The sequence below is a fragment of the Varroa destructor genome, unplaced genomic scaffold, assembly GCF_002443255.2.
Source record: "Varroa destructor unplaced genomic scaffold, Vdes_3.0 BEIS01000003.1, whole genome shotgun sequence".
In the NCBI taxonomy this organism is placed as follows: Eukaryota; Metazoa; Arthropoda; class Arachnida; order Mesostigmata; family Varroidae; genus Varroa; species Varroa destructor.
The window spans coordinates 26186312-26213861 of record NW_019211456.1 but is presented as its reverse complement, the minus strand read 5'-3'; the positions used below and the strand labels follow the sequence as shown (position 1 = coordinate 26213861).

The 27550-nt window shown below is 39.2% G+C and overlaps 1 protein-coding gene across 3 annotated transcripts; it reads right to left on the bottom strand.

The window, feature by feature from the left end:
- Positions 1 to 758: 758 nt before the first annotated feature.
- Positions 759 to 27249, bottom strand: gig (TSC complex subunit tuberin). Of its 3 annotated transcripts, none has more exons than XM_022795763.2 (35): positions 24921 to 27249; positions 20445 to 20531; positions 19510 to 19692; positions 19186 to 19264; positions 18623 to 18755; positions 17798 to 17950; positions 17431 to 17532; positions 17157 to 17277; positions 16765 to 17004; positions 16389 to 16568; positions 15860 to 16079; positions 15380 to 15507; positions 14886 to 15029; positions 14439 to 14641; positions 14142 to 14262; positions 13765 to 13898; positions 13255 to 13456; positions 12926 to 13126; positions 12680 to 12784; positions 12341 to 12501; positions 11886 to 12115; positions 11423 to 11511; positions 11032 to 11311; positions 10400 to 10656; positions 10134 to 10214; positions 9227 to 9406; positions 8516 to 8856; positions 8121 to 8359; positions 7670 to 7794; positions 7367 to 7512; positions 6988 to 7129; positions 6494 to 6628; positions 5973 to 6065; positions 4375 to 4464; positions 759 to 3435 (listed from the first exon to the last, which is right to left on the bottom strand). In XM_022795763.2, the coding sequence occupies exons 1-35, from the start codon at positions 25035 to 25037 to the stop codon at positions 3277 to 3279; spliced, it is 5601 nt and encodes a 1866-aa protein (XP_022651498.1). In that variant the 5' UTR covers positions 25038 to 27249; the 3' UTR covers positions 759 to 3276. The 3 variants fall into 3 exon arrangements, with proteins under 3 accessions (XP_022651498.1, XP_086838736.1, XP_086838737.1); XM_086982610.1 differs by having other exon boundaries at positions 10134 to 10199; XM_086982611.1 differs by lacking the exon at positions 10134 to 10214.
- Positions 27250 to 27550: the final 301 nt, after the last annotated feature.

Genomic DNA, 27550 nt, shown 5'->3' with positions numbered 1-27550 from the left:
TCGTGGATCATTAGCAAGGCAATCGCAAGTATGCAGCCTACTTGATGACAATGTTAGACCTTATTGTCATGCCTTAATTGCTCCCCATATTGAATAAAGGAACATCTAGCATTGGCTTCAGCCCGCTATTTTCCGGATCTGATTATAGAGCGAGCATATCCCACTATCGATTTACTTTTAGAAGTGATAGATATAGACAAACTACATAATAGATAAAAGGCAACGCAAGTGGTAGATGTATATGGCTGTCCAGAGGCTGCTATAGTAGTAAGACAAAAGTATGAAAAGTACTTCTAACACATCATGAAAATTCTAGTTCGAAGGTTAGTTTATAACTTTAACGGATTAGATTGTACGCTTAATATATAATTTCCACCAATGTATATATATACATTGGTGAATATTCAAATTTTTATTGAAAGCTTTGCTGGCCTGCGTTAGTATTCAAAAGCTTTGTATTGGGCGTTGACAATATGGATCAATATCAGATTTAACAATGTTTAATCTAACTGTTTAGTAGCGGAAATTTATTCGTGTCGGATCACAACTGTGAGCTTCTACGATTCTTCAAATTCCAAATATATAGAAGGTTATCAACATATTTTCATTTCGTTACTTGCATGTTTTCAAAATGGCATTTACAACGCTCGATGTTCTGAAATTGCTTGCTGAAAGTATCGGGCTAGATAAACCAATAACGGGACTAAAAAGCTCGCATAAGACTACGTATATATACTTTGAAACAATCACAACGAGAATGCCTAACGACGACAACTTTATTTAGTTGAATCTGTTCGCACTATTAATAAATAGTGTATATAATGTCCTTTCCTCAATTTTAACTGCTATTTGCCGAGAGGCACCGTTTTGTTAAATTCATCTAGAAAAAATGGATAACACTACGACAGTAATACATTCTACATATGTCGCCAAATACCTCTTTGTAATGCCCCAGTACAGTGCTGTAGAAACAACAGTTACTGGGTGCCCTTAGCTACTATTACCTCCGTCAAAACAACTGTTTTGAATTGTTGCTGGCGATATAAGCAAAATAATGGCCTGGCTATATACGTAGCACAGGTTGACGTTATGCTAGTTCATAGCGTAAGAATTCTACAATTGCTTTAAATTTAGCTATTGCTACAGCAGTGTAAACATGTTTTTTTGCTAAACATTGCTTTTCTTTTGTCGAAATAACTGTATAAGCTCCATGGTAGTGATGATCACAATCCTTTAGTTAGAGCAGAAAAAACACGTAATTCCTATCGACGTGTTTCACCAACATCTCCAAAATCGCAGTCAGTTTCTTTAGAACCCTAGTTACCTGTCCGTATTGCGCAGTTCTCAGGATGGGCACATTTTATATTCCTCAATGAGTGCCTACCTACTACTAAGCTAATTTTCATCTAATGATATTGCATACATGTAATTTTGTTACTTATGTATATATGTGTATGTGTGTATATGGTGGTCCTCCGTTACGTTTCATGTCTTAAAATCATGCTATGAACATACTCTGTTTTTGTTGGTTGTTCCGTAACTCCACCATCATGCAATCACTTGTGTGTTCGACTTTTTTTCTGTGTATTTTTTGAGTCACCTATGCGCTCCCACAGCAGAATACGCAAATGTTTGCCCTCGTCTTCCGTACCGCTGTTCCTAAACTTCCTAAGTGCACAAACTTATTATCCGTGGATCTATACGTTTATTTATTTTGTTATATTGTGTAAAAATACATCACCTTACTTTAAAGGACTATCATTCTGTGTACACTTAGAGCTGTCATAACAATATTAGTGTTGTTGCTATTAGCAGTACTGCTACTCAATGTTGTTATTGCTTTAGATATAACGGTCTAGCTGCCAGTCATTCAGTCGACCAGTCCTGTAGATAGTTGCTAGCCTAACATGCATGGATCAATTTTGAATTCAAACTCTTTTTGGAAACACCATCGATTTTTATCGCAGCAGCTATCATTGATAGACAATGCGCGCTTATAGCGTAGCCTTTGCGCTTCAAGAAAGTCAGTAATCATAACCAATTATGCGCCATAAGATATAATGTTAATTAAAATTATAACATGACACGTCCTCCTTGCCAGTTCCCACCCAGAGTAGCTTTCCTGTCTGATCGTCAAAATCCTGCTCGAGCACTGTATAATCGTAAATTTGAAAACCTCTTGCTTAAAAGTCTCCTTATTCTTGAGTTACAGTGAATGTCTTTCCATAGGCTAATACACATCACCCACAATAGCTTGAAGATCTGATAGAAACCTACAATCAGTTATGTTGGGATCTTCCGTGTTGCATGTTGTCTATTCCAATTCAGCGATCTATGGCGACGATTAACTTAGACACACAAGTACTATTTTTTTTTTTAAACGCTCTATTGAGCGCGCGTATTCGTAGTAGATTTTTAAAAGCGATTTCAATAATTAAATTCTTGCTGTCTGGAATTATTTTATAGACGTATCTGTTTTGGATCGATTAATTACTATCAGCAAGAACCAGTATCATGCCAAATTTTATCTATTGCTGTATTCCTTTACTATCTATACTCTATTAACTAAACTACGGCGTTGACTCTGACTAGAGCAAATCTGTTCTAACTTAGTGGACAATAGCAGTATTTCATTTCTGTTACTTTCTCCTTTTTAGCTAATATATATGCATATTACCATATTTATGTATAAAGTCACGCATATAAATGCGTTACTGTCGTGTTGAGGCGTTATGCAATACTTATGAAAAAATAATTAAAGTATATCCAACCATTCGAGACTGACAATTCGATAAACGAGTTCACCGGTAGACAAACGGACACCTTTTATAAGGTTGCTCTTTTTAGGCTCTTTCATCGTACTTCAATCACTTGCCATATTGGCACTAGACATGTCTATTAAAAAAGCACGAAGCTGTCAGTTTCCGTTGGGCCCTGTGCATATGTATGAATAATTTGTAAATAACACTTAAAAATCTGTTACGTCAGCCTCTCTGTGCCATCCACCTGCTGTTATTACGTCAACAATGTTTTACGCTAATATCTCTTCGTTTTTCTGCTACTCTATATGCTTATTTTAGTCGATTCCCTGATACGTCAGAATAACGATTAGTGACTGGGTGAATTTCCAGGATGGCGTTAAGTTCGTCGTTTTTTTTTTAACTCAACTTCATGGCTGCATTGAGATCCCAAGACAGCATCGGCCTGGTTCGTCCTGTTGTCTAGGCCCACACGCACCGTGAGATGAATCGATAAATAACGATGCCCCCACAAAGGTTACAATGTTGGTGTAATTGCGTTGCCTTGGAAGCTTTGAGTTGAGGCCTCTAGCGCTGCTCGTTTCTGTAATTTATCCCGGAGACGACGAATAATCCTAAGTCGCTCGAGCCAGTTGTTTACGTAGGTCGAACCCATCACGTGGATTGTCGAAGCGATCTGGAGGAAATGTTCAACAATGTAGTTAAACACATTCGCGAAAGCAAACGGGTTTTACATTTGACATCTGATTACATCACAACGGGTAGAATGAGAGATAAAAGGTTAGCTACGGACATTCGAAATCAGTCGTAATCCTTGTTAGCGTTTTGAGCGAAATATTAGTACATTGATACAACATCAGAAATGAGACGAGTCAGCCACAGCTATAGAGCTAGCCGATATACAGGAAAGCAGAGTTTTCAATGTCTAATATGATATTTACTTTTAGAGAACCCTTTCGTAAAAGTGTTTGAAGAGTTTTCCTTATCAGTCGTACAGATCACTCCTATAAAATGCTGTGTTATGAGAAGCACTGTTATACAAAGACTATGTTTCGTGTTTTACGTCCTATAGCTCTGTTAAGATTAATTGTACTCGCTATATACTGAAGTCCTATCGAATTAAACCGAACGCAGTGTGCGGAACGGCTTAACCTTCATGTAAATAATTAGTAAACGGCACTGTGACACATTCGTAGTAGCTGTTGAAAAGTTACATCTGTTTGGGAGAGATATAATACATTGCGGGTTTGTTGTTTGTTGATTAGACAACATAAGCGCCAAAACGTATGGGCCACGTCTTCTGTGGTACCTAATGGGGAAAACAACTGGGTGTAAAGTAGTAGGAAAAAGGAAGAAAAATCACAGCTGCCTACATGGTTCTTAGTTTTACCATTTATGAAGGTGACAACAATCGATTACACGCGCAATGACTCCATGCCCATCGTTCGATCTTTTAAAGGTTCGAGGACAACACCTTGTTAAACAATATCGACATTCATGCATATATAACTAAGATGGCCGTCACGCATTTAGCTCATTATGCTGGATACATGATATGGTTAGTCAGTTAACACGTAATATAATAATGTAACTGAAGATAACGTCTTTTACTCACGTTCATATGTAGAGCAAGTTGACGAGCATATTTTGGCAGAGCATCGTCGCGAATTGAACACCCACGGGTTAATTCTTCATCAGCGCTTACCTGTAACAAGCAAAGTTTAAAGTATGTTTTGGAGAGCCGCTGTCCTCAAAAGGTCCACATCAGAGAGCCCGTCCACCCCGGACAACACTTGTTATTGGTAGCACTTTGAAGCCAAGTTTTTTTTACCTAGGATGGCTTTACGGACTACCTTTGAACTACCGGCGGAAAAGTGTTCCGAATCTACTGATAGGATACGTTATAATGTTGTATATTGCAGCAATAACGAGGTTCGACTGTTGGAGATTTGCGATTGAACCGCTGGTGAAAGGTAATCATATATCCATCAAAAATACGTTTATTTAATTTTATAATTTATATTTCCGTTGTAATATTTAATGAATGGAACCATATTTCTATGGCAATAGTACTACATATATATAGCAGGAACGAATCCGGTGTACTTTGAAATTGCTTAACTTTTGAACTAGATCAGCTAGAAAGAGAATTCTTTAATATATTGGAAATACTTTTTGGACAATATACCTATCATCAGAGATCCCATAGGTAACTGTTCTATTATGTATAACTTCTTGAAATAAGTAGAAGGTGAAATATGCTTGCCCGTTAGGTGCCCTTTTTAGGGCATGGAAAACCCCGTAACTACACGTACTTTGATTGAAAGAATAAGCGGATTGAAACCAATATTGAATATTTATCTGTTTAAACCAGGAAATAATTGAGGCATCTTGGTCAAGGAACCAAACTGCATGCTTTGAATTGCCGTGCCAACGGTCCATGAGTCTCTTGAAGCACTCGGAATAGCGAGCTGCATTTTTTTTAATCTTTAGCGAGATTTACGTAGTAGAAGGTAGTCCGAATCTACATTATAAATATTACCGCCATTTTACTTTCAAACCTACTCAACAGTGCCACCAAACTCGATTTATTTCTAGAGCGACGCCATTTCCTTACCTAGACCTTGCCCGACTAGCGATAGATATTGAGCCATGCTTTGTCTATGGGGAGCGTGTATTTTACGAGAATTTTGTATTCCGCAGATTGCATATGGACCACACCACACGTTTCTTCCACTGACTTGTACTTCATTCAAAAGAACCCATTTTACTTAGCTTCTGCATTTACAGCATTTGTGTTGGAATTCTGTAATACGTTTTATGTGAAATGCTAGTTCTGACTTCTAGAAATCAAGCTCCGTTTCCTTAAAAAACCTTGTTCATTGCGGTCTTCAGTGCTTACATTAACGTTCTTGGAACGTTTGAACTATTCGCATACTGTGCTTTTATTTAAGACTTCCTTACCTAATGTTTTTATTAATCATTGATTAATTTCTCTAGCCCCGCGGCCGTAGAAGAACAACAACTTAGAATCTGAGATAGAGATCTGTTCTTCTTTTTGAACTCGTTTATCCTAATGTAAACTTAGCCGCTTCCATTCACATGTAGAAGACTAGGGTATTTATCAGCTAAATTTCGTTTGCTGATGGCGTTGTAAGTCTGCCAAATTTTTTTGCAACAACCTTATATATATATATATATATTAGAACATACCTCTGACAAGAGTTCCTTTTTCAACCAAACACGTACGAGAGATGTGTTTTCCGCTTGAGGTGTGACAATAATACAAGCGTGCAAGAAGTTCGACTAAACACCGGCGGTAACAGAAAAAAAAAACACGATAGTAATATTAAGCACGATAGTATACTTCGATTCTTATAGCTTTTGCGAGGATAAGACCTGTATGTGACATGGACGTTCCGTAATTTTAGCATACTTGTATTCTTTATTTAATTTGTACTGCGCATATGCTAGTATATGGAATCTCATTCAAACAAAAAATCGCTACTTCATTAGATTCAATATCACTGTTACAAAAAAGGGCACTGGAATAATAAGAGCATTGCAAGATTTACAGTCACTTCCAAGTGACAATGTTGAAACCTTCTAGAGTTTGCCGCTTTGTTCTGAAAAACAATCTATTTTTGTTCGTTGGAAGACTTGTTCTTCCGCTTGCGGTCACGACAACCCTTTGCGGATTAAGTCGTTTGCATACGTCGATTACTCGTTCTTACCTTAGTTGGTGTGTACTCGTGACCTGAATTGTTATACACGATAACAACAAAGTCGTTTCCAATATGTTTTTTCTTTCCAGAACATTGTATGTCCGAAGCTTTTGTAGGCATCAAAGTCGCTACATGGAACATCACCTAAAATTGACGAAATCTCAGAATGTGTTATGGGTTGCTAGCATAATAAACAGCTTGTCAGTCAGCAACGCATCAGTTTCGCGCATTCTAGCTGATTTGTTCAGTGCAATAATTCTTTGTTGCAAAAATATGTAGTAGTAATAAATGTATAAGTGTAGCATATTGAACGGTATTTATATATAATATATAACTGGATAATATATTTTTATAATACATATAAGTAATTATATATAATATCAAATATATAGTAATAATATTATAATATATTTATACATAATGTATAACTGAATGATATTGTATTGACCGAGTTTTTCCTATCATTTCCAAAACATCCTCCAACTTGTTAAAGGATCTCTTACCTGCATAACGTCGTCATGCCATGCTATTGAAAAATCACCGTCCTCTCCATACTTCGTGTCTAGTCCACCGCTATAAACCGAAACGCCATGAATGTCCTTCAGTCGAACATATGCGCCTAATCCTTGAAGGAAATTCATGTACCTAAAATATGAAGAAAGCTTGTTCACATCACTACAAGACCTGTACCTTTGCCTATTTTTCAAAATTGGCTCTAATCGTTCATTGGAGTGAATTGGGTTGTCAATTAGATTTGAGCTAACCTATACTGATTATATTGCTAAGGTAACTAAATGGTAGTAAGATGAATCACAAACACTACTTCATTTGTGAACATTTGAGGATATATCAAAATAGATAAAAAAAAAAAATCATAGGTACCGTCTGCTGCCAAAGGAGTTGGCGAGTATCTTGGCTTCACTGTCCTGTTGATCGACATCAACGTAGACGACGCCGATCTTGTGAGTCTCATAGGCCAACGTCGTATCCAAAACCTCGAGTGTATTACTGCAATCCTCTGGGGTAGCCTACAAACGGGTTTTCATGAACCAACTTGATTTATAAATAGCACGGGTGAGTACGTAGTGATTGCGATTAACGGTTTCCAAAAAGCTTTATTAACTAAAAGATAGCCTAGCGAGAACCATAACATTAACAGGCCGAATAAAGTTTATAGGCGCTTACCATCAACGCCTGGGGTTGGCTAGAAGCCGTCTTGGACGAAGGACCTAATTCGCTTCCAGACCGTGACGATGCTTCCATATCGTACAGTCGGCTAAAGAGAAATTTTGGACTCAAACACGCCCTCTCTATAGCATCGTTGTTGGCACAAAAAAAACAATAATAACAAAGAGCAATATTTAATAAGCAGTACGACTCTTATTAGATCAGACGGATTACTGCGACTTAGACCGTCATAGTGGTATTATAGTGGTAAACTTTCTAGTTCTACAAAAGTTGTAGTTAGTTACTTTGCCTAGATAAAATCCTAGATAAGATGCAGCGCTAGGCAGTTTTATAAGCCTATGCGTAATATAACATCTAATTTAAAATACTTTTGTTTATGTTTTGGTAAAAAGGCTTACTTGTCGATATAAAAAATGAGACAATCTAAAATACTGTTAGAGGTGCATACCCGTGTACGGAACTTCTTCTTTCCATGGGCCAAAATCAACTGGCGTCGGTTGGCGAGTCGCAGTCATTACAGATATTGTTCGAGACCGATCTCGGAATGATTCACCAGGCCCTCCGAATGTTCCGAACATGGAAGGGGCGTTCCTTTCGCCATATAGGAGTTCACACGTGTCGCTACTCGGAGCTAATGCTAGTGATCCTCGCTTGCTTTTTGGCTCTTCAGGGATGGAAGCGTATTTTCTGTCAACGAGAATCCAAAACAGAAAATGTTATACTTTTCATGCTTTATTCGATGAACTTACTAAACCTATTTTACCTGAAAAAGAAGATACAAAACGAAGCATTACTTGAATTTCTTCTAGAATATGAAGGAGCAGAGTTCTGTTTTTGACTCACTCGTTTCTGGGGGATTTCTTCGAATACCGTTCCTTGTCAGTCATTGAAACCGAACGTTGAATTAATGGTTTTGGTGCGGGCTCTGTTGGCGATGACGGGGCCGATTTTTGCGTTGGAGGCAATGCAGCAGGTGCAAACGTTACTGGAGCCACCGGAGTGGGTATTGGCTCTGAGTGAGATGGGCCACTAGAAGCTTCTTCTTCAGCGGACGCAACGGCTGCATCCAATCCAGCGGTGAAGGGCGTCGCTGGTTGAATTAAACCTACTCCCTCAGCAGCTTCTGGTAAGGAAGACACCCGAAGATTGGTGAACATTGTTGCAATGTCCGGAATTGCAACGTCCTGAAATACGAAAATAAAAGGTAGAGGGCAAAAAAGGACAATGTTAACATGTAATGTAGTAATCAAATAAGCATATTTACATATTGGAAGAGTTGCCTTTGTTTAACAAAATGCTGAATAAGTGAAGCTTTTCGGGAATGCAGACGTTGGTTATTAACAGTATGGCAACAATAGACAGCTCATTCGCAGTTTTCGATGCCCATTGTATTTCACCTTGCACAATGATGTGGTATATATAACAATGCATTGTCGGCCATAGTGGTTCGTATATTTCCTAATAAAATACGGTTCCTCTATTGGTACACGCGATTTCATCTTCAAAAAAAGTGTCTATCTAAGCTTCGTTCGCGGTTAGTGCTTTCAGACTTACGTGCAACGGCATCGTCGTAAACACGTCATTCTGCAGTCGAACGGTGCACGAAGTGATGCCAGAGGGTCTACGAACGGTGATCTCGCCCCAGTTTCGGCACCAGCAATTGCACACGCGTGCGAGAACCATACCGCCCTCCCCGGTGGCGACCCCGGAACCTCCTGAACCCGATGAACTCGACTGTTTACGCATTTGAAAAAATAGCGAAGTAATCGTCCCTATTTACTCGTTGAAGCAGTGAGCTATCTACATATATTTGAATGCTGTAATTGTGCGCGCTGGAATGGAACTAAATCGATTATGGTTAACGGATAAGCAATGCTTCCATGGAAATCAAAGCTGTTTTGTCCAGCTGTAACTTGTCGTACATCATAATATGTTGACTAGATATCGGCAAAGTCAACTGCTAATGGACATTACGGTACAGGATTTTAGACACAGCTGCTTACTCGTTTTGTCATTCTCTAATGTTTTTTTTTGCCAATTGCAGCAGTCATTTAGATTTACAGATTTACTGGCAAGCTGAACCGGTGAACACATAGTAAATCACATTGTCAACCTAATGACAACAACAGAGTGACCCATTAGTCGCACTAGTTCAGCTATGTTTTGTATATAGCTAACCGTGTTTCATTTTGTAGAACTGTCAGATCACAAACGCAACCGTATTAAGGCGTACCGGTAATATACTACTCGCGAATTAATCACAAAGCAAACTTACATTCATTGTATACATATGGTGGATGCTACAGAGAAGTCTATTAAACAAAAGTGTATTGAGCCTTCAACAGAAACAGGCTAAACGGTGCAATCAAACTGTTGAAACTAATTAGCTGACTAGCAAACGGGGATCACAATAATCTTTTCTTTATATTTTGTACTACGTGCTTTTGCGCTCCGCTCTTACCGCTAGGATGCTCTCTGATGAGCCGACTGAAATTGCCTGCGAGCTGCTGTATGCATGTATAGTTGTCTGAAACGTCTTTTTCTGTAAGTTTCCAGTCGTGCAATGTCTGGGTAGTGATCTTGAAATTATCCGTTTTGTATTTGCTTTTTTTCTAAATCAAGTTGCCGGTTATATTAAGTGTTTTAGAGATTAATTTCATGAAGAAAACTGACTAAAATCGGATTTCTTTTTGTCGTCAGCATGTCGATTCAACTACACATTTTTACCTGAGGTTGCTGTTGCGATGAGGTATGCTGGTAAATTTGTTCATCAGAGCTATACTTGACTGTCGGTTGACCATCTGATCTTGTGGGTTTGCCAATGCCCAATTCGTCCCGAGAGGCAACGCTCATGGAACGCGGCGCAAGCTCAAAACTTAAATTTCGTGATTTTTTTGAGCCTCCAGAAATTCCTGTTGACTTTTCTTGGCCAGGACCTCCACTTCCCACAGGACTCACCGAAGTCGACGAGTGAGCCAAACTTTCTACTCAAGTGTTAAAGGTGACCCACACATCACTATATAATTAGATATTGACCTTGGAAAATGGAAAGAAGTACAAGAAATGCAAACTAACAAAACAATACTTGAATATTGTCTTAACACATACTGATCCATCCTCACGCAGAGCTACTGTTGCTGCTACTGTTGTTAAACAATGAGATAAAACCATATGTGGATTTGTCCGTAATTATTTCATATGATATATCTGATAGAACTTCGTCATAAAACCCGTTAATACAAGTAAGCCAAAGTGGATTTACCTACATATCGGTATATACCATTATACTCTGCCAGTAGACTCTGATATTCCTCTATATATCATAAAGTTGCTACAGAAACAGATGAGATAGAACCAACCCCATGAGCTGAGATTTAAATTGTTGTTGCTGCTGTTGTTGTTGAAAACTGGTGGACCGGAAGATCCACCTGGAGTAGCCGGTGTCACCGGTGTTAGTGGCGTTCCAGGGGTCGTGCCTGGTTGGCCTGAATTGTTAAGGCTTCCTGGCCCACTATCAGCTGGCACATCAGAGTCGGGATCAACGCTGGATACACGGCAAAGACGCAGGCATTTCTCACAAACGCCTCCAGAGTTCGAGGGCGTGTTAGTAACGCAGCCCGATGTTGTAATCGTTATTACCTGCCGATGGTCAATTTATTTTTTTTGATTCAATTTTTGTCAAAAGACTGCTTCTCGGCTCAAATCTGGGCATGCACGTATTACATACGTTAATTGGATGAGTGTATATACCTTGTTAACGCTAACCCAAGTCACACTTTGTCCTCCGTTGACTAGGAAATGCTCGGCACCGCTCTTTCGAGGCTGCAAAGAACACGCTCCTACACAGATGGCAGTAATTAGCCAAAAATAAGCGCATAGTAGCTTGCAGTAGTCAGCAAAGAAAAAAATGAAATTCATATAATAAAGGTCATTCTTTTTGTGCGATATGCCTTCTGTACTAAGTATCCTCGTGCATCAACAATCATTAATTCAGCAGGTTAACCTATCTTCTAATAAAATGATCGTCATTTGCAATAATCTAATTGCAATCCATTTAGCAACGCATATCCACTCTCAACTTATTAGCCTCACAAACAAAAATATTCTAGACGGATACGAAAAATTTAGTGCGAGTGATTTGGGAATTCTGTCAAACTCTAACTAAAGAAACACAGTTATAACGTGGCCAATGCTTGAACCAAATAGCACTCACCTTGAGAGTACTGATTGAGAAAATCATCGGCTGAGTCTACCAATTCGTCTTGCAGCTGAAGGTGACCGCTGTCGCCTGCGTTATTCCCGCTTGTTCGGCCGATAGCCCCGATTCCGCTTCCGCTACCTTGGCCTCCTGCCTTGCGTTCATTGAGACTGCCACTTCGACTGCGCTGAACAGGCTCGAAGCCGCCAATAGCTGGAACTGGTTGTTCCGATGTTGAACTTCGACTGCAAATTAATACCAAAGTAGGGCACAAGGTTTCTTGAGACACAAGAGTTATTCAGCGCTGTTCTCAGCGCTGTTCTGGAATCTTATATTTATAAGATTCCAGAACAGCGCTGGCAAAGAAACTTTCATTAAGCTAATCGTCATCATCATTGTTATCATCTTTTTCTCCCTCATACAATGGCACGTCCACGGAGTTATTTGTATTTCATTGTATTTCAATTTACCTGCTGTAATTTCGCAGACGCTTCATAATGAACGAGGCAAAGGCCGGCCGAAACTCGGTTTTACACTTGAGGAACCAAAGCGCTATGACATGGTGTGCCAAAGCGACAGTGTAGCGGGAGAACTTCACCGAGTTTGTATACGGAAGCGCAATTGCAAATACCTGCATAGAAATCAAGATCAAGTCAAATTCAGAAACTAAACATGCTTCTGTTAGTACATCTTGAAGCATATTATTACTCGAAAGACGAGATTGTTATGTGACGCTGAAATGCACGATACTGAATTTTTCCGAGTTGACACTTAGTCCATGACAATTAGAAATCAATAGTAGCTCTAACCTTGTTATAGTTGTCTCTTGTGAATGATGAGAAGATCCCGGGCAGTGTGATGAGACTTGAAAGAAAATCAAGTACTGGCAGTGCTACCGCTTTCGTATCTGATACCTGGTCGCAGATGCGGAAAAGCAAAATATGGTTAACGCTGTGCTTCCGTCTGTCTCCGCTACATTGAATAACGGTTTTTTCTTAATAATAGTAATAATAAAACAAAATCGAATTACTTTATGCGGCCAGAAGATCCAATACCTGAGCGAGCTTGTTAATAACGTTCTCGGCCATTCGGTACATTTGGTCTTGCATTTGAAGAAGGACGAGTGTCAAAGTCCGGATGCACTGGGGAGCCGCTTTTGACGACATACCCTGGAGAAGAGTGTTCACTAGAGCTCTTTGTGCGTTAGCCGAAAGATCCGCTTTATGAATAGGGAACACGACTAGAATGGGAAGAATCTGCCAAAAATATCCCGACGACCCACAATTAGTAACCTGCTACTCTCTGAGAAGAAAAATATGAAGATATATACTTCTTGTTAAGTTTGACCATAATTTCTCTACTTGTTAATAACTAAGTCACCAACCTTTTGCTGAATATCGCTTGATGTGGGACCGGACGATAGCTTTGTGTTGTTGTTACTAGAAGTACTTGAGGTGCTCTGCTGTAACTGATGCTGTTGACTCCCCATAAGGGGGTGGTCCAAAACACCCTCAGGGCCTTCCATAGTCGGGGGTTCCTTAAAGCGTCGTTGGTCCGCCATTAGATTACACAATAGTTGACAATATCTATATGACACGAATTAAACGAAGACTGTCAGTAAGTACTCGTAGAACATTTCGTTAGTCACATTTCTTCTGTAGACAGACTTTTGTGAAAGAAATATTTTTAATACTGACTTTCCATGATCAATCACTGCAATAATTCACGGACGGAGTAACAATACGTTTCAATAATCTACAAACCACTTTATATTTGTTGACACATAACTCCATAGTTAGGCCTTTGACACAAATAAGAACTACCTGTTAATATCTTTAACAAAAACAATTATGTACGGAGTATTTATATTTATCTGTTGGGCTCGTATATTTACTTTGCTACCAGCGACGGCTGCTGTCGTTCACTGAGAGTCGTTGGTGGTGTTTTCACTAACATTAATTGCCGATCTTGCAAAAATCGTGGCAACTTCTCTGCCATGGACATAAACAGGGGCCAGTTTGGTTCCGTCTGAAACGTAAAGAACGTTGCAATAGGACGCGTGACAGCAGGCGTTGTAAACCATTACTGCTACTAATAATTTCACAACTACTTAAAGAACGAACCTTCTTGCGACGTATGGGCGTACAAGGTTGCGTCTTTGTCCGATCTTGCTGATACAGTGGCTACTCCGATTCGTAATGTGTTAATCTGTTTGATTATTTCTTAGTATTATGCTCAAATAGCTTTACTTTGTTGAAGTAAATATCTCACCTCAAGGAAATTTGCCACTGCGGGTAGAACAGCACCAACGTTGACAACAACGACCTCAATTCCCTGTCCTGACAATCGTTCCGTGTACTTTGAACCGGTAATAAACACCAAAGGTGAGCACCTAAAATATGATGAATTTCATGTGCTCTCAATTGACAGGAATAATACCTTGGTGGATGTAAAAATGAAGGCGATTAATTATCTTTATTTACGGCAAAGTTATTGAATAAAGAGAGGTAAAGGTCAATATGATCTATTGCTCACCTTTACGGATCTACCCTTGAACCTAAAACTTACTTGATATTATAGAGCTGGTTATTTGCCTGTTGCTGGTGTTGCGAAGGTGGTTGAGCTTCGTCGGATTTGGGCACTTCGATGGCAAGCTGTTTTCTTGCACTGACCCTAAAAGACACCAGCAGGTCCATAACCAGTTGGCGACTTCGTATCGAAGCGACTGTGTCCAAAAGCGCAGCGCCCGTCTCGCCCGCCGGTGTACAGTACTAATGCAGACGATAACAGTGATAATAATAAGAACTTCTTATATAGCTATCTGGACTCATAGGACTCCGAATTCCTTGAGTCATGGGACCTAAACTATATGAACGAAACTTGCTGCTGCGGGGCACGCTAACTTGGCTGCTGGAATGGCTAGGAATTTCGAAGTTGTTATTTACGATGAAGCCTAACTATTCCTGTCACCCATAAACGTTTCAAACCTAGGGAATAAGCTATAGTAGTTAGTACCTGCTTGTTAATCCAGTCGACGAGTTTATCAAGGATCCGCTGAATTGGATGTGGCGAGCAAGAAAAAAGCTCCCTGCGAAAGATCTCCACCAGACTATCAATTGCTACCGGACTCAGCGGACCTGCTGAAGGCTGATTAAGAACCTATAACCAGACATTTGCCCTTTTTTTAAATCTATATTTGGATTTTTTTAGTATTAAATCAGTAAAAGCTGATGCCGAAATAGAAAGTCAGCACTTTATCCACATTTTGGATCACGCGTACCCATTGTTACAATGTAACGATATTCCAAAAGGCACTCAGTACTCGATGAAACTTTAATATGGCAAACAACTTGATAGTTGCATTTGCAAATCTGCATCGAATAACTTAAGACAGAATAAAAGCTTTTTTAAAAGAAAAAAAAAATGAGAATTCCCCTAACGGTGAATATAAGACAAACGGCCGGATTCTTTTTTTAGCGCTCATTGTATTATACAGCTCATTTACGTACCGTTTCGATTATTTCTACGCAGGTGTCTTTTGTCTTCCTATTTGGCTGAGCGCACCGTAGACAAAGAGCTGCTACGGCTTTCAAAGCTTCACCTCCCACAATTGCATCCCGCTCTTCGGACACCTTACCTGTAAGAAAAAGGGCAGAACAATTTGATGAATCCACATATCTGTAGCGGTAGTGGTTTAGCTGTGCTATATAACAAAAATATGTATAGATCAATTTCAGATGTAAACGTATCCTTTTAGACTTGTAAGTTTGGTCGTTTCTTGTATAAAAACGTTGATTTTAGAAAAAAAAATATGGCTAAGATTTGCAAGTATTTTTACTATTTTTCTGTAAGTTATCTAAGAAATCCGTAACATATGATAATTCACACAAACATAGCGTTCACACATAGTGGTCAACTCTAATGGCGGTCAATTTTACATTTTTAGTTTCTATGAAACATGAATCGTTTGTGAATTTCATTGCACGAACCAAGGTATGGAACGATAATGTTTTCGCAAAGTTTTTCATCGTAAATTGGGCCAAACGTCTCGATGACTTCGGTGAGAACATTCAGTGATCGAAGGCGAAGTGTTTGTGGGGCATCGATGTAGAACGCTGCCATTAGACTAGCTAGCCGTTGCAACCAGTCTACAGGATGTCGCCGTATGGCTGATGCACGCTGTTCAAGTAAACGGATAAGAGATTGTTCCTGAAATATTAATCCACAAAGGGTAAAAAAGACAATAAATCCGCTATTCAGTATATCAGGTGTTTCGCGTTCTGTGTCGATACCACTGCAAGTTAGAATCGAGTTTCGCATCCTCGGAGTAACAGTGAGCCGCAGTTATAACGTTGAATACGTGTACACACTTTTTGAACCACATCACATTTACGACCATGGATATATATAATCTCCTCGTACTGGTCGCAAAAACGCGATTGATATGATTAGAGCAAGATGTAGATAATTATTTACTGGAATATCAGTAATAGAATATGAGAAGGGCAAACTACAAACCGATCTTTGATGGTGTGGTGATTTTTCTACGATTTCAAATAGGCGTTCACGATCCGGTCCACAAATGGCACCCCGATCAGCCATTCGTTCAAGGGAAAGAACGAGTTCTGACAGCAAAGTCACACAGAGCTCATTGTTGGAGAGTGTGTTCGTTGGATCCTCAGTAAATTTAGGTAACGCCTTAAATCCAAATAAGACTTCCGTTGAGAACTTTAGCTCCAACAGTTCACTCAAAAACGTCAACTCTCTCAAAACTTACAGTCGGCAAATGATAATATTTTCCATCTTAATATACAAAAAAAAATTATAAAATCTCGTACATGCCTTCCGTTATTCTAATACGAAAAATGGTGCCACTGGTTACGTTCATGCCTACCTTGATCAGCTCGTGGACGACATCAAGGACAAGCGCCCAGTCAACTCCAAGAGCTAGGTCTCCTTGAGTGGGGCATCCCCCTTGGTGTTGTTGTACTGGTATATTTGCAATAGATGGAATTTGAACGCCTGACGGCGCTCCGCCCATACTTGAAACACTGTAGTTGGCAGCTCCTTCCAGCAGTGCCCTTAACGTCCGCGAAACCTCTGCGGCTATCAGCGCTTTTCCGCTAGCCAGAACCTGTTTCACCATACAGACGCAGTTATTTTTGTAAATTCATACACGCTTTATATGAGCAGTAAGATGTTCTAGTTCTAAGGTGACCTCAAATCAGAATTGCGTAAAATAACTTCTTTATTAGATTTCTTTATAACCTGTTCTCTACACCAAACCTTTTTCATTGCCACTAGGATCGCCGTGTGACCAGTTGAAAGGATCATGTCTTGTTGCGCCGGACACATCGCCAGGCCAAGAAAGACAACCGCGCCTCGAAGCAAATTGGCATCGGAATACCTAAAAAATGCCAATAAATGTATTCTAACATGAAAAAAGCTTTCTTTCAGTGTAAACTAATAACGGACAATACACGTAAAGGATTTATGTTCAGATGAAAGGTAAGCAAGTGCTAACAATTAGTAAGGTAAGACATGTCGATTTATTACTTGCCTCGCAGGTTCCTCAAGGATTTCGCACATTTTTGCAACAGCCGCACGTCCCAAGTGAGTGCCAAGAAGTTTGGTCATTAGCTGCTTTGACGGTTTTATCAACCTGGACGATCGAAGAACGAGTATCTATTAAAACGAATGTTAATGCCAGAACACGCAAGATAGCCTAGAGCAGTTCATGTGTAAGACATTTCTTCAGCACAAAGTTAAAAGCACTACTACTTATGCATATCGTTATTATTGATCGAATAATATCTATCTTCCAGGAAATGCCGCTCAAGTTATTCCTACCATCTTTTTTTTTATTTCTTCGAAATACTTCCCTCTATTTGACACTATTCCTGAATAGTTTCATGTGCTTTACATACGGTTCGACAAGGACGGTCCGGCAGACGGTTGGTACCATGTAGTCGAGAACTTCGGTTCGTAATAGTGAGTAACTGACCATGCAGTCCAGTAGTTCGAGACCGAGCTTGACATTCTGCTCCGAGGCCGTCGAATAACACAGCATACACGTTTCTCTATGATATGGAAAACGCATTAGTCAAATGAGAAGATAAAAGTTACTGCCAAGACGCCTATATGTCATCTACTTTTGTCTCGAAATCTTCAAACCAGTTATTCGCACAGATTGTTTTACTGATAATTGGTCTATACTTATAATTAATAATAAGGTTGGAATCGGGTTGTAATTCTTATTATTTGAATCAGTAAACTCTCAGATCGCCAATATTCACTGAGCAACAGTATTCCGGTATTTGTGGCAATATAGACTTTTAGAAGTATGTAGCAACCTCAGAATTATAGAATTTTTTGAGTTTGTTTTATGTCGCTATCATGCGGCTTTTGAAATTCTTAAAAGACAAGCTCAGAAAAGCAGTAAGAAGGCGAAGGACATAATTACGATATACTTCTTCACTTACAACGAAAAAAGACACTAGCATTATTGCAAGATTATTCATGTCTACGACGCAAGAAGCGTCTACGTATGAAGAATATAGCAATGATAACGAAACTCACGTCTCCCTGGCAAAGAAAGTGTAGCTTAATTAATTAATTGCAATAGCTATGATTCATGTAGCTCGGGTCCCTCTTGCTATTTCGATATCTTTATTATTTCCTATTGGGTAAATTTAGCTTCGTTTATAAAGGATCCATACGCGCCCCGTTAAGCTGCACGAGTCAATACTTACTCGATGAATTTATGAGTGATGTCCCGATCAAGGAAGGCAGAATTGTATTTGACAAGATTGATGACGAGTTTGAGATACGCGGATGCGTGTGGAGTTTGCACTACCTCGTGCATCCATCGTGCTATAAATTTTGCTAAAACAAATAGAACAACATTTAGGAACATATTAATTACTTGATAAGTGCGGCTGGAATTAGTTAGGCCACAATTGCCGTGCTGTTAGAATGATGAGGCTGCCGCAAGACACTGTCTTTCTCTGCGGTAATTCGTATGGTTGTCGGCCGAAATAAAAGGTCATCCAGTTCAGTAACCAATGTTAACAAAAATACTGCTTGATTGACACATTTTGCATGTACGATCTTCGAATGCATTAAAAAGCAGCAAGCGTATGATATCTCCCCAAAGACGCCGACGAAGTTAAGCGAAGTAGAAAAAACAAGAAAGAAGAAACACATATATATGTCTTGTGCAGATAGAAATGGTGCCTACGTTTTCGTTTAGACTAGATTATTTTGTTATTGTCGTTATGTTTCTTATACTATTATATCATTTTGATCGACTTACGAGCCTCCCGTTCGAAACGTCCTATACATTTACCCTCCTTCGTCAGTGCCTGTAAAAGTCTAAGTCGGCCATCAATTTCCTGCAATAGTAGAATGTGTGATGGAAATTCTTTACCTGTTAGATTACGTACGTATACAGAAAATGGGAAATCTCCTTTATGTGTTAGTTTTGCGCGTATAGGAAGTCCTTACAAAAACAGACTATATTTTTGAGTCAGTTCAGATATCCTATTAAGAAAAATTAAAAACTATGGCGGTTGGATTGGAGCAGCGTGATTCTAACATAATCAAAAAAGGGGCGGAATTAATCAAGCTAAATGACTACCTTATCTTTATCGCGAGCCTTCCACTCGACGACACCAAAAAGGTGTACTCTTGCTAAGCCCAATTGTTCAAATTGGGTCTTTACAACTGTCACGTAGAAGTCAACCACCTCTTCTCGCACCTCCCGACTCTGCGCAGGTGATTGCAGATCATTTGTCAGCGAATAGAGGGTGCTAATTTGCTCCTAAAAAAGGCACGTGAAAGGACATTTATAAAGTCATACGTCAAAATGTTTTGCTGAGTATAATAGCACTTAATAGCTAAAAAAAAAAAAAAAAAAAAAAAAAATAACAAATAATAGCTGATTCACCGCTTACAGTAACTACTGCCAGTTTAATTTTTTTCCTCTTAACCTGTAACATTGTCTTCATAAAATTTTGTGAAGCCTATTTTCAAATGAATTGTCTAGTATTCTAGACAAATCACGATGAATATTCAAAATTTCTTGAAAAGTATAAAACTGTACTAAATTAATTATAAAACTATATTTGCTTTATGATCCTTAAATTACTGTTGTTGTCATCACGGGTAAGAAGCCGATTCGAAAGAGTATTGCAATTTTTTACGTTCTTTGTATTCCACTAGCAATTTTCCTTAATGCATATAGTGACTGCTGAGAGACTGACAAATGAGTGGCACAGCCTAGAACCCACACACATCCAGAGCACTCGAAATGAAAGCTGGAGGAAACCTTTTTATTCGAAATAGTATGCATGTCCAAGCTCTGTTCACGTCGATTCTTTAATGTATGATAGGCGTCTCACCGGAATCAACTAGGTCCCTTTTGACAATAAATGTTTATCTAATAGCGGCTAGAAAACCTCTATATACTTGCAGGGTGTGATCTTGTCATCAAAGCTGGTTACAATTTCTCTTAGAAATACACCGACAACTCGTCTTAAGCATAACCACTGCCTTATTGATTGTTGCACTTACGGCTTCCAAACGATAAATTTCGAGGTCTGACTTAATATCGCGAAGACATTTTAGCCTTGTGGCTGCGTCGTTCTTCGATGAAAGTGCCTGAAAATATAAATAAGTGTTGAGTAGATGTTGAAGTTGCTTCTTTTCTGTAGCGGTACTTATGATGAAATCATTCAAACTATATAAATAAAATAAAAAAAACTATATAAATATTTCTAACTTTTACGTCCAGTACTGCTATTAGGCTTTGCTTCAAAACCACGCAACTCGACGGGCATGAGGAGTGCGATTACGCCTTAGTAAAGGAACCATAAAGTGTGCATTACTGCAGAAGTTGTCTTGTATTTTATATTTTATATATTATATTATTTATTATATATTTTATAGGAGACATCTGGACATTCTAATTTCGAGTTTCCAGGTATCTCCTATAAAATTACAAATGAGCTCTATTTGGTATCTGTGGCGTTAAGCAGCGCGTTTAGTTCTCGAAAGATTTCGACGTTTAATCAAATGTGACGGCAAGTGTGCTTCCTCAGGAAGCAGGGAAAGCCATTTGAAAGATTCACTCTAATTAAAAAAAAAGTAGATTTCGAGAAACATATCTTCTAAATATATACAGCGGTGTTTATTCGATTTAGTCATTATAGGCGAATAAGAAGGAGAAATCCACTAGTTCCTATGAAAATTCTAAGGAACTATATATATACATTTGTATTTTTTGACTCAAGTGTTCGTGCTAGTCACTAAAATAAGCTGAATAATAAGTTTAATGTGTTTAATACTATGGAGCAATGGCGTTTTCATTCTACGTCTCACGCGACGTATTAACATACTTTCCCACAGAGTATTGACTGATATAATGATACTGAGTTAATACGAATCATATTTGGTAAACGTGTTGGTTTAAAAAGTCGTTTTACAAGAAGTTGGGTCGACATGAGCTTTTAAATGCTATATTTTATCGACTCCTTCGCTTGATTTAATGTAAAATCGTAAACTTTAATTCTTATTATAACATTTCCTATATTTTTTTCTCATTCAAAGATAGCTCCAGTAAATGCTACAGGTCAACAGTAGGCAACTCCGCATCAGTTTTTCTTATTAAGGCGACTGTGAATGGTCAGCGCTCTCAGACCGTCGGTGTAAACTGAAACACATTATCAGAAGCATATTTCAATGTAAGCTACTTAGACATGTTTTTTTTGCGTATGAATAACTAGTTCCACATCTGTTTTCCATGTACTGTTTGCGAACAATTGAAATTCTGCCTTCTTTGGAAACAAGCCTTTTTGTCCTATCCCGATTCCTTACTGGTAAGATAATCAGCCACGATAAGTTAGCCTTTGAACTATACGCCACCTCGAGCTTTATGTCACTGAAAAATTAGTTCCAGTAGCGATATGTACTATTATGAGAAAAAAATAAAAATTTGCTTTAAGTATGTAAATTTCATCCTTTAACAATTGATAGAGCGCGTGTGTTGTAGCGAGAATATTATGATGTATGAAGCCCGCAAAAATGAAAAATTTTGATCTAATTAATGTTTACTTGCGAATCTTACCGAAGGCCTCATTAAATGTAAGACATTCCAGACGTTTTTGTTAACTGCATCGTTAAATTTGCCATAGCTCCATAGGAATATTAAGGCTTCAAAATAGTCAAATAGCAACGTTATTAGAGTCAATTTCCAATTCGTAATCTACTGCAGTATTCAGCTACATTATTATCCAGATTCACAACAGATCAAAGGGTCTTGTCTATTTATATGTTGTTATACTGCTTCAACCAATAAATAGTAATTACTGAGGCCTAGTCACTACCAACATGTGAAGTGCCTAACAAGCGGATAATGTGTACGTGAAGACGTCGCCCAGGGAAACAACAAGACTGAGCTGTGGTAGCAAAAAATCGGCTGAATACTAACAAAAACGATTAGAGTTCGTGTTCACGCTTGGCTATACCGATAACGTTGATGCATCGAATCTATCTTCCATGAGTACCTTTGCCTGTACAATATACAGTTTGTAAAATACATAAACTAACAAGAGTGTTTTAGATATTGGTAGAAAGTAAGTAAGAATTGGCCTTTTTTCTTTTCACTTCTGCATTGCGGTGATCTTTTTGTGTTTGACAACTATACATAATGTTTAATTAGAAAATGAGGAATACACTCGTCAAAAATTCATTCTTTAATTATGTAGCAGCTAACCAATTTTAGGATTTCAGAGGAAACTTTTGAGTGCGCAGTTAGATTCCGCGAGATGTCCCAGGTGGCTAAACACAAATTTGAGCTATGGAGCTTATTTGACGAAACATCGAGCACATGAGAGTAAATGAAACAACAACATAAAATGTGGGAACATATAGTTACGGGTATTATTTTTTATTAGAATTAAATTACTTAATGTTTAAGATGCAGATTGTCAGTCACTTATTTATTATAGACATATCTATGAAACAAATACATTTAAACTGACCCAGACTGAATAAATTTAAAATCCTACCGAACAGTCTCAACCTGTCAGCTTCCATGCTCTATTAACTTGAAAACTAACAATAATAGAAATTACTATGATACATAAAACCTGCACCAATTTATTATATCGATGCAGCCTCGACTACTCCCCTCGGAACGATAAATCGTACATAATCTATCAATTATATCACAGAATCATGAATTGAATAACAAAAACATTCCGAGTTCAACATACTTTCCGTTGTTGAGTTGAATACCAGTAACGATATGAGTCTTTTTATGACTACATTAACTACTGATTTGTAATTGTCCCACTGTATTTTTACTTAATACTGTCATTATTATATTATACAGGTCACGATAGTCCAGCCATTAGGCATTTTGCTTGACGACTTGCGTGGATCCGAATTTCGCGGTAAAGTTTTTGCGGTTGATGGACGTTTGTTTACCACTAGAATAATTATTGACAGAATGCGTTCTATTCTAAGTGTCTCTGTTTGTAGTTATGTTCGAAGTGTTGTCAGATACTATGTAACAGATAAATTGACTCAAATTACTTATTAATTGATGACTTGACGCTACTATCCGCCGAGAGGTCAATGTGCCTAAATTCAGCTACGTAGGCGATACGCTTTATATGAAGTTTCACACGGGAAATCGAACTTAACATTCGAATAATATAGCGCGCACTGATAAAAAAAAAACCATAAGCACGCTTCACATAAAGAGGACCTGTATAGGAATATGATATCATTGTCCTGAATGACCAAACTCAGTGAAAACAATGCTAAACCCCTTTCACGAGTAAGAGCATTTCGGCTAATTGCTTCCTCACCATTGTGGCGTTTCTCCATACCTAGTTTGTATAATTTCAGTATTATCAAATAACCTTAAGTGGTCTTGCAAGGGGCCGAGAATTGGCCAGCGCTTCTTTAATGTGATGCTAAGCAGTAGTTGTTGAACCGATAAGAAAACAACGCGGCTTAAAGGCCGTACTCCATACCATCAAAGTAGGTTAAGGCACGAAAAGCACCCACATAGTTGGCTGTTCAACCGAGGATCGGCGCTGCGTTTGTGTCGCTGTGACGGTGCAGTGGTAATATGTTTGTCTACCAAACTCAGCTACACGTGGTGATCTATGTTCAAAACCGGGCGTAGATGGACTTCGTTTCATGCCGGGAGCCAGTTATCTAATGTATGTTTAACGACAATACCATACATAAAACTCGGGGAACATTTTGATACCACGTTTGTAATAACGTCGTTCTGCCGCGATCGATTCAACACACAATCGTCGTTCACTCGATTCAAAGGCAAACAAAGGAAAAGTAGAAGAATCTAATGTATAAAGTGGACCCAAATATAGATTTCGTCAAATACCATATATATATGTCCCCGCGTAATCAGGGCATTAGACGAAACATTATGTTTACGCGTGATCTTAGCACTACTAAACAAAGGACGACGCAACATTATAGAGTAAATAAGATGAAATAAAATAGTTTACACGATTGGTAATACGTTTATATCGGAGAGTTAAGGGTAGTCACGTAAGCTTCTACAAACAGTAGCGGATAAATTGTAGCCTCAGGGGACCGCGCGCTTACTAGCTTTAGGATTAGACTAGACGATGACTCAGGGCATGTTGGGCGAAGCAATTTTGTTTTTGTTGTTGGTTTTTCCTTCAAGCAAAAACTTAGAGAAGGTGACTTCATTTTGAAAACATTTACTCATACCATTATAAGGAGCCAACGGTCACACAATCGTCAAATGTAATACAAAAATTGTGCTATTTTCTTTATTTGATTTGCCAAGTATCTTTGGAAGGTTGCGGTTATAAACCTCAGAGACAAACCTTCACTATTTAACTTATGGGCTTCGTAAAAATGTGCGTAAATGACAGCGCCGACGATTTTATGGATAGTCATATATTCACATGCGCATAAGTTTCATTTGAATGGAGCAAAGCCTGCTTTATCTGAATGTGTTAACGCTCTAGATATTCATACCTCGATGCTTGAGGGCTCAAACTGGTACAAAGTTCTGCTCTCAACCAGTCCTCCGAATGAGTCGCGCGACCTTCCGAAGACGGCGCCCAGAAGTCCGCGACGAGGCCTGCCCGACATCCTCTAGTCGCAGGTCAGTAGATGTCGACAGTCTGGTCACAGGTCGCTATGCGAATCCACTAGTGGCTGCAGCAAATCCCTTTCTCCGTTGTTGCCCAACGTCAATATTCGAGTTTTTTTAACTCTACACACAAAGCTATCTGTCACCCCCACCAACATCAATATGTTTTCTTCTGCAGAGTCGTAACCCCGATAGTTTGTGAAGTGAGATGAAGTTTTTCATAGAACTGTCCTATAGCGATGGTATACAATAATTGACAATCAATATACCTGGTCTTTCCGTGGTATAGTACCTTGGTGTCTCCAAGTCCAAAACTTAGTTACTTTCAGATTTTGAATCTCTATTAAACAAACCAAAACAGCGTTATTTTGTCAATAGCAATAGAGAAAGCAGTAAAACGCTTAAACTAAGCTCGTGACTTTTATGTAATATAAATATTTTTTTTAAAATAACGCTATTCAGTTTGTGTATCGTTCTGCTCAGTTTCGTTCAAGCCGTTCTCTTTGTGGTCGATCTCTGCGGTCTGTTCCACTAACTAAACAGACACAAATCTATGGAATCAATTCACAAAGTTCACGACCAGCTTCTCTGTAATTACAAATCGCGGCGTCTGATCTCAAGCCATCAAATTCCTGCAGCCAGACACAGTACTCGTACTTCAGTTCCTCTTAGCCAAACTGCGCACCGGCCGATGCCGGCTAGCCGTGCTGAGAGACAAATAGGAGTTGACATTAATAATAGTAGCAGGCACCTCATACAAAGACGGTGAACAAGATCGAAAAGTCAACTTGTCATCGCCTTGTCATCGCACTAAGGATGGTACTTATTCTACTCGAATACTGAATCTTTCTGAAGAATCGTTGTCCAGTAGTTGATCTGTTGCGGTCTAGCTTTTGTATGTAATAATACTAATACCAACGCAAACGAAAGAGCTCTTGACTGACGTGAAACACAGTTTGGGTTCGCCTAGTTGCCCCCCTTTTTGCCACACAGCAAAGTTCTATTATCGCTTGCACTTTTCTTCACTCGCTAACACGAGCTCTCACTTACACAGCGAACGAAGCACTTGGTGTGCGGGGACGTGTACGTAGACATAACTACAACTTGCTGCTACCCGTCGTAACCGTTGCGGAATAGATGTGACAGGTAGCCGTTTTAGCTATTTATCTCTCGAGTTCCGTTTCGTTATATTGTTGTTTTGATTTTAATCTAGTTTTGGTTTTGGACGTTTCCGAAGCACGACAGAAGTTAGCACGCGAACTTTCGCATTTCTCTACCGAAGCAGTTCCAGAAGAAGTGGGTACGAGATCTGCGGCGGCGGTGGTGGCTGGTGCTGTTTTTGATACAGCGATCGTCCCTGCGACATCGTTAGTAGCAGCAGCAGCAGCAGCAGCGCCTGATGACGATGATGAAGGCGACAGTTCGATTAATTTTGTGCTGCTAATGATGGCTAGAAACAGGAGATGAAGTGGCACAATGCAGCAAATTATTCTGATCCATGCGCATAGAACAGAAAACAGGATCACCCCAGCTCGTCCTTAGTGGCCGGTCGCTCTGGATACTCTACAATGTTTGAAATCATTCAAGCCGAATACTCTTTTCCACTCAAACGATGACGAAATTTTGCTTGACACTGATCACCGCTGGCACAGTTCGTATCGTTAGTCGGCTAGAACTGAGGGTTATATACAGATGGCTGTCGTAAGAGTGCTGGCGAAGTCATTGTCGTCACTGACAATACCGCCTCCTCAGTTCGATCACAAGCGCTAATCAATTAAACAGTTGAAGACAGGGATTTCTCATAAAACAGACTTCAGCAGAGTATGCGATAGAGATTCGCTTTCTATAGGACACACGCGCATCAGAGCGCGATCTCTATGCATATATAGTAGATATTGGATTCAAATAGCCAGTAGTGCCGGTAGTGATGAACTTGATACACATTCACGTAAGTTTCATCCGAAGACGCACTCTGGCGGTTTATCATGCACTTCTGTATGCTCACTATCAACTATTTCGATGATACGAGGTCATAGCCTTGGGGTATGTTAGCTTTGTTCTATGCAATTCACAGAAGATAACCGCCAGCAATAATACATTGCTATTGGCACTGAGCTTCTCTGAATCAGGATCGATGGGCGCTAACTCTTGCGACTACCGTCGCAGCACTCGAGGAACCGATGGTAGTCAACTCAACCGCCGCTGTGTAGACCGACTTCGTTGATGTTTGTTGTCTGCGGCGTAGCAGACGACACAGAGCCATCCGAACTCTTTCCGGCGGCCACGGCTCGGTGGAGAAGTCTCAACGAATAAATCTGTGGAAATTGTCGATTCTTTTTAACGTAAACTTAAAGAAACCCTTTAAGATTTTGCAGGGTTACATGAAGATTTTGTCTTCCTTCGCATACGCTCGTTGCGTGACTGACATTAGCTAGTAGCAACAGAACGGCTTGGAGGCCGCCACTTTGCTTCAATATAGTCCTAGGTACACTTTACAGTATGGAAAGCATAC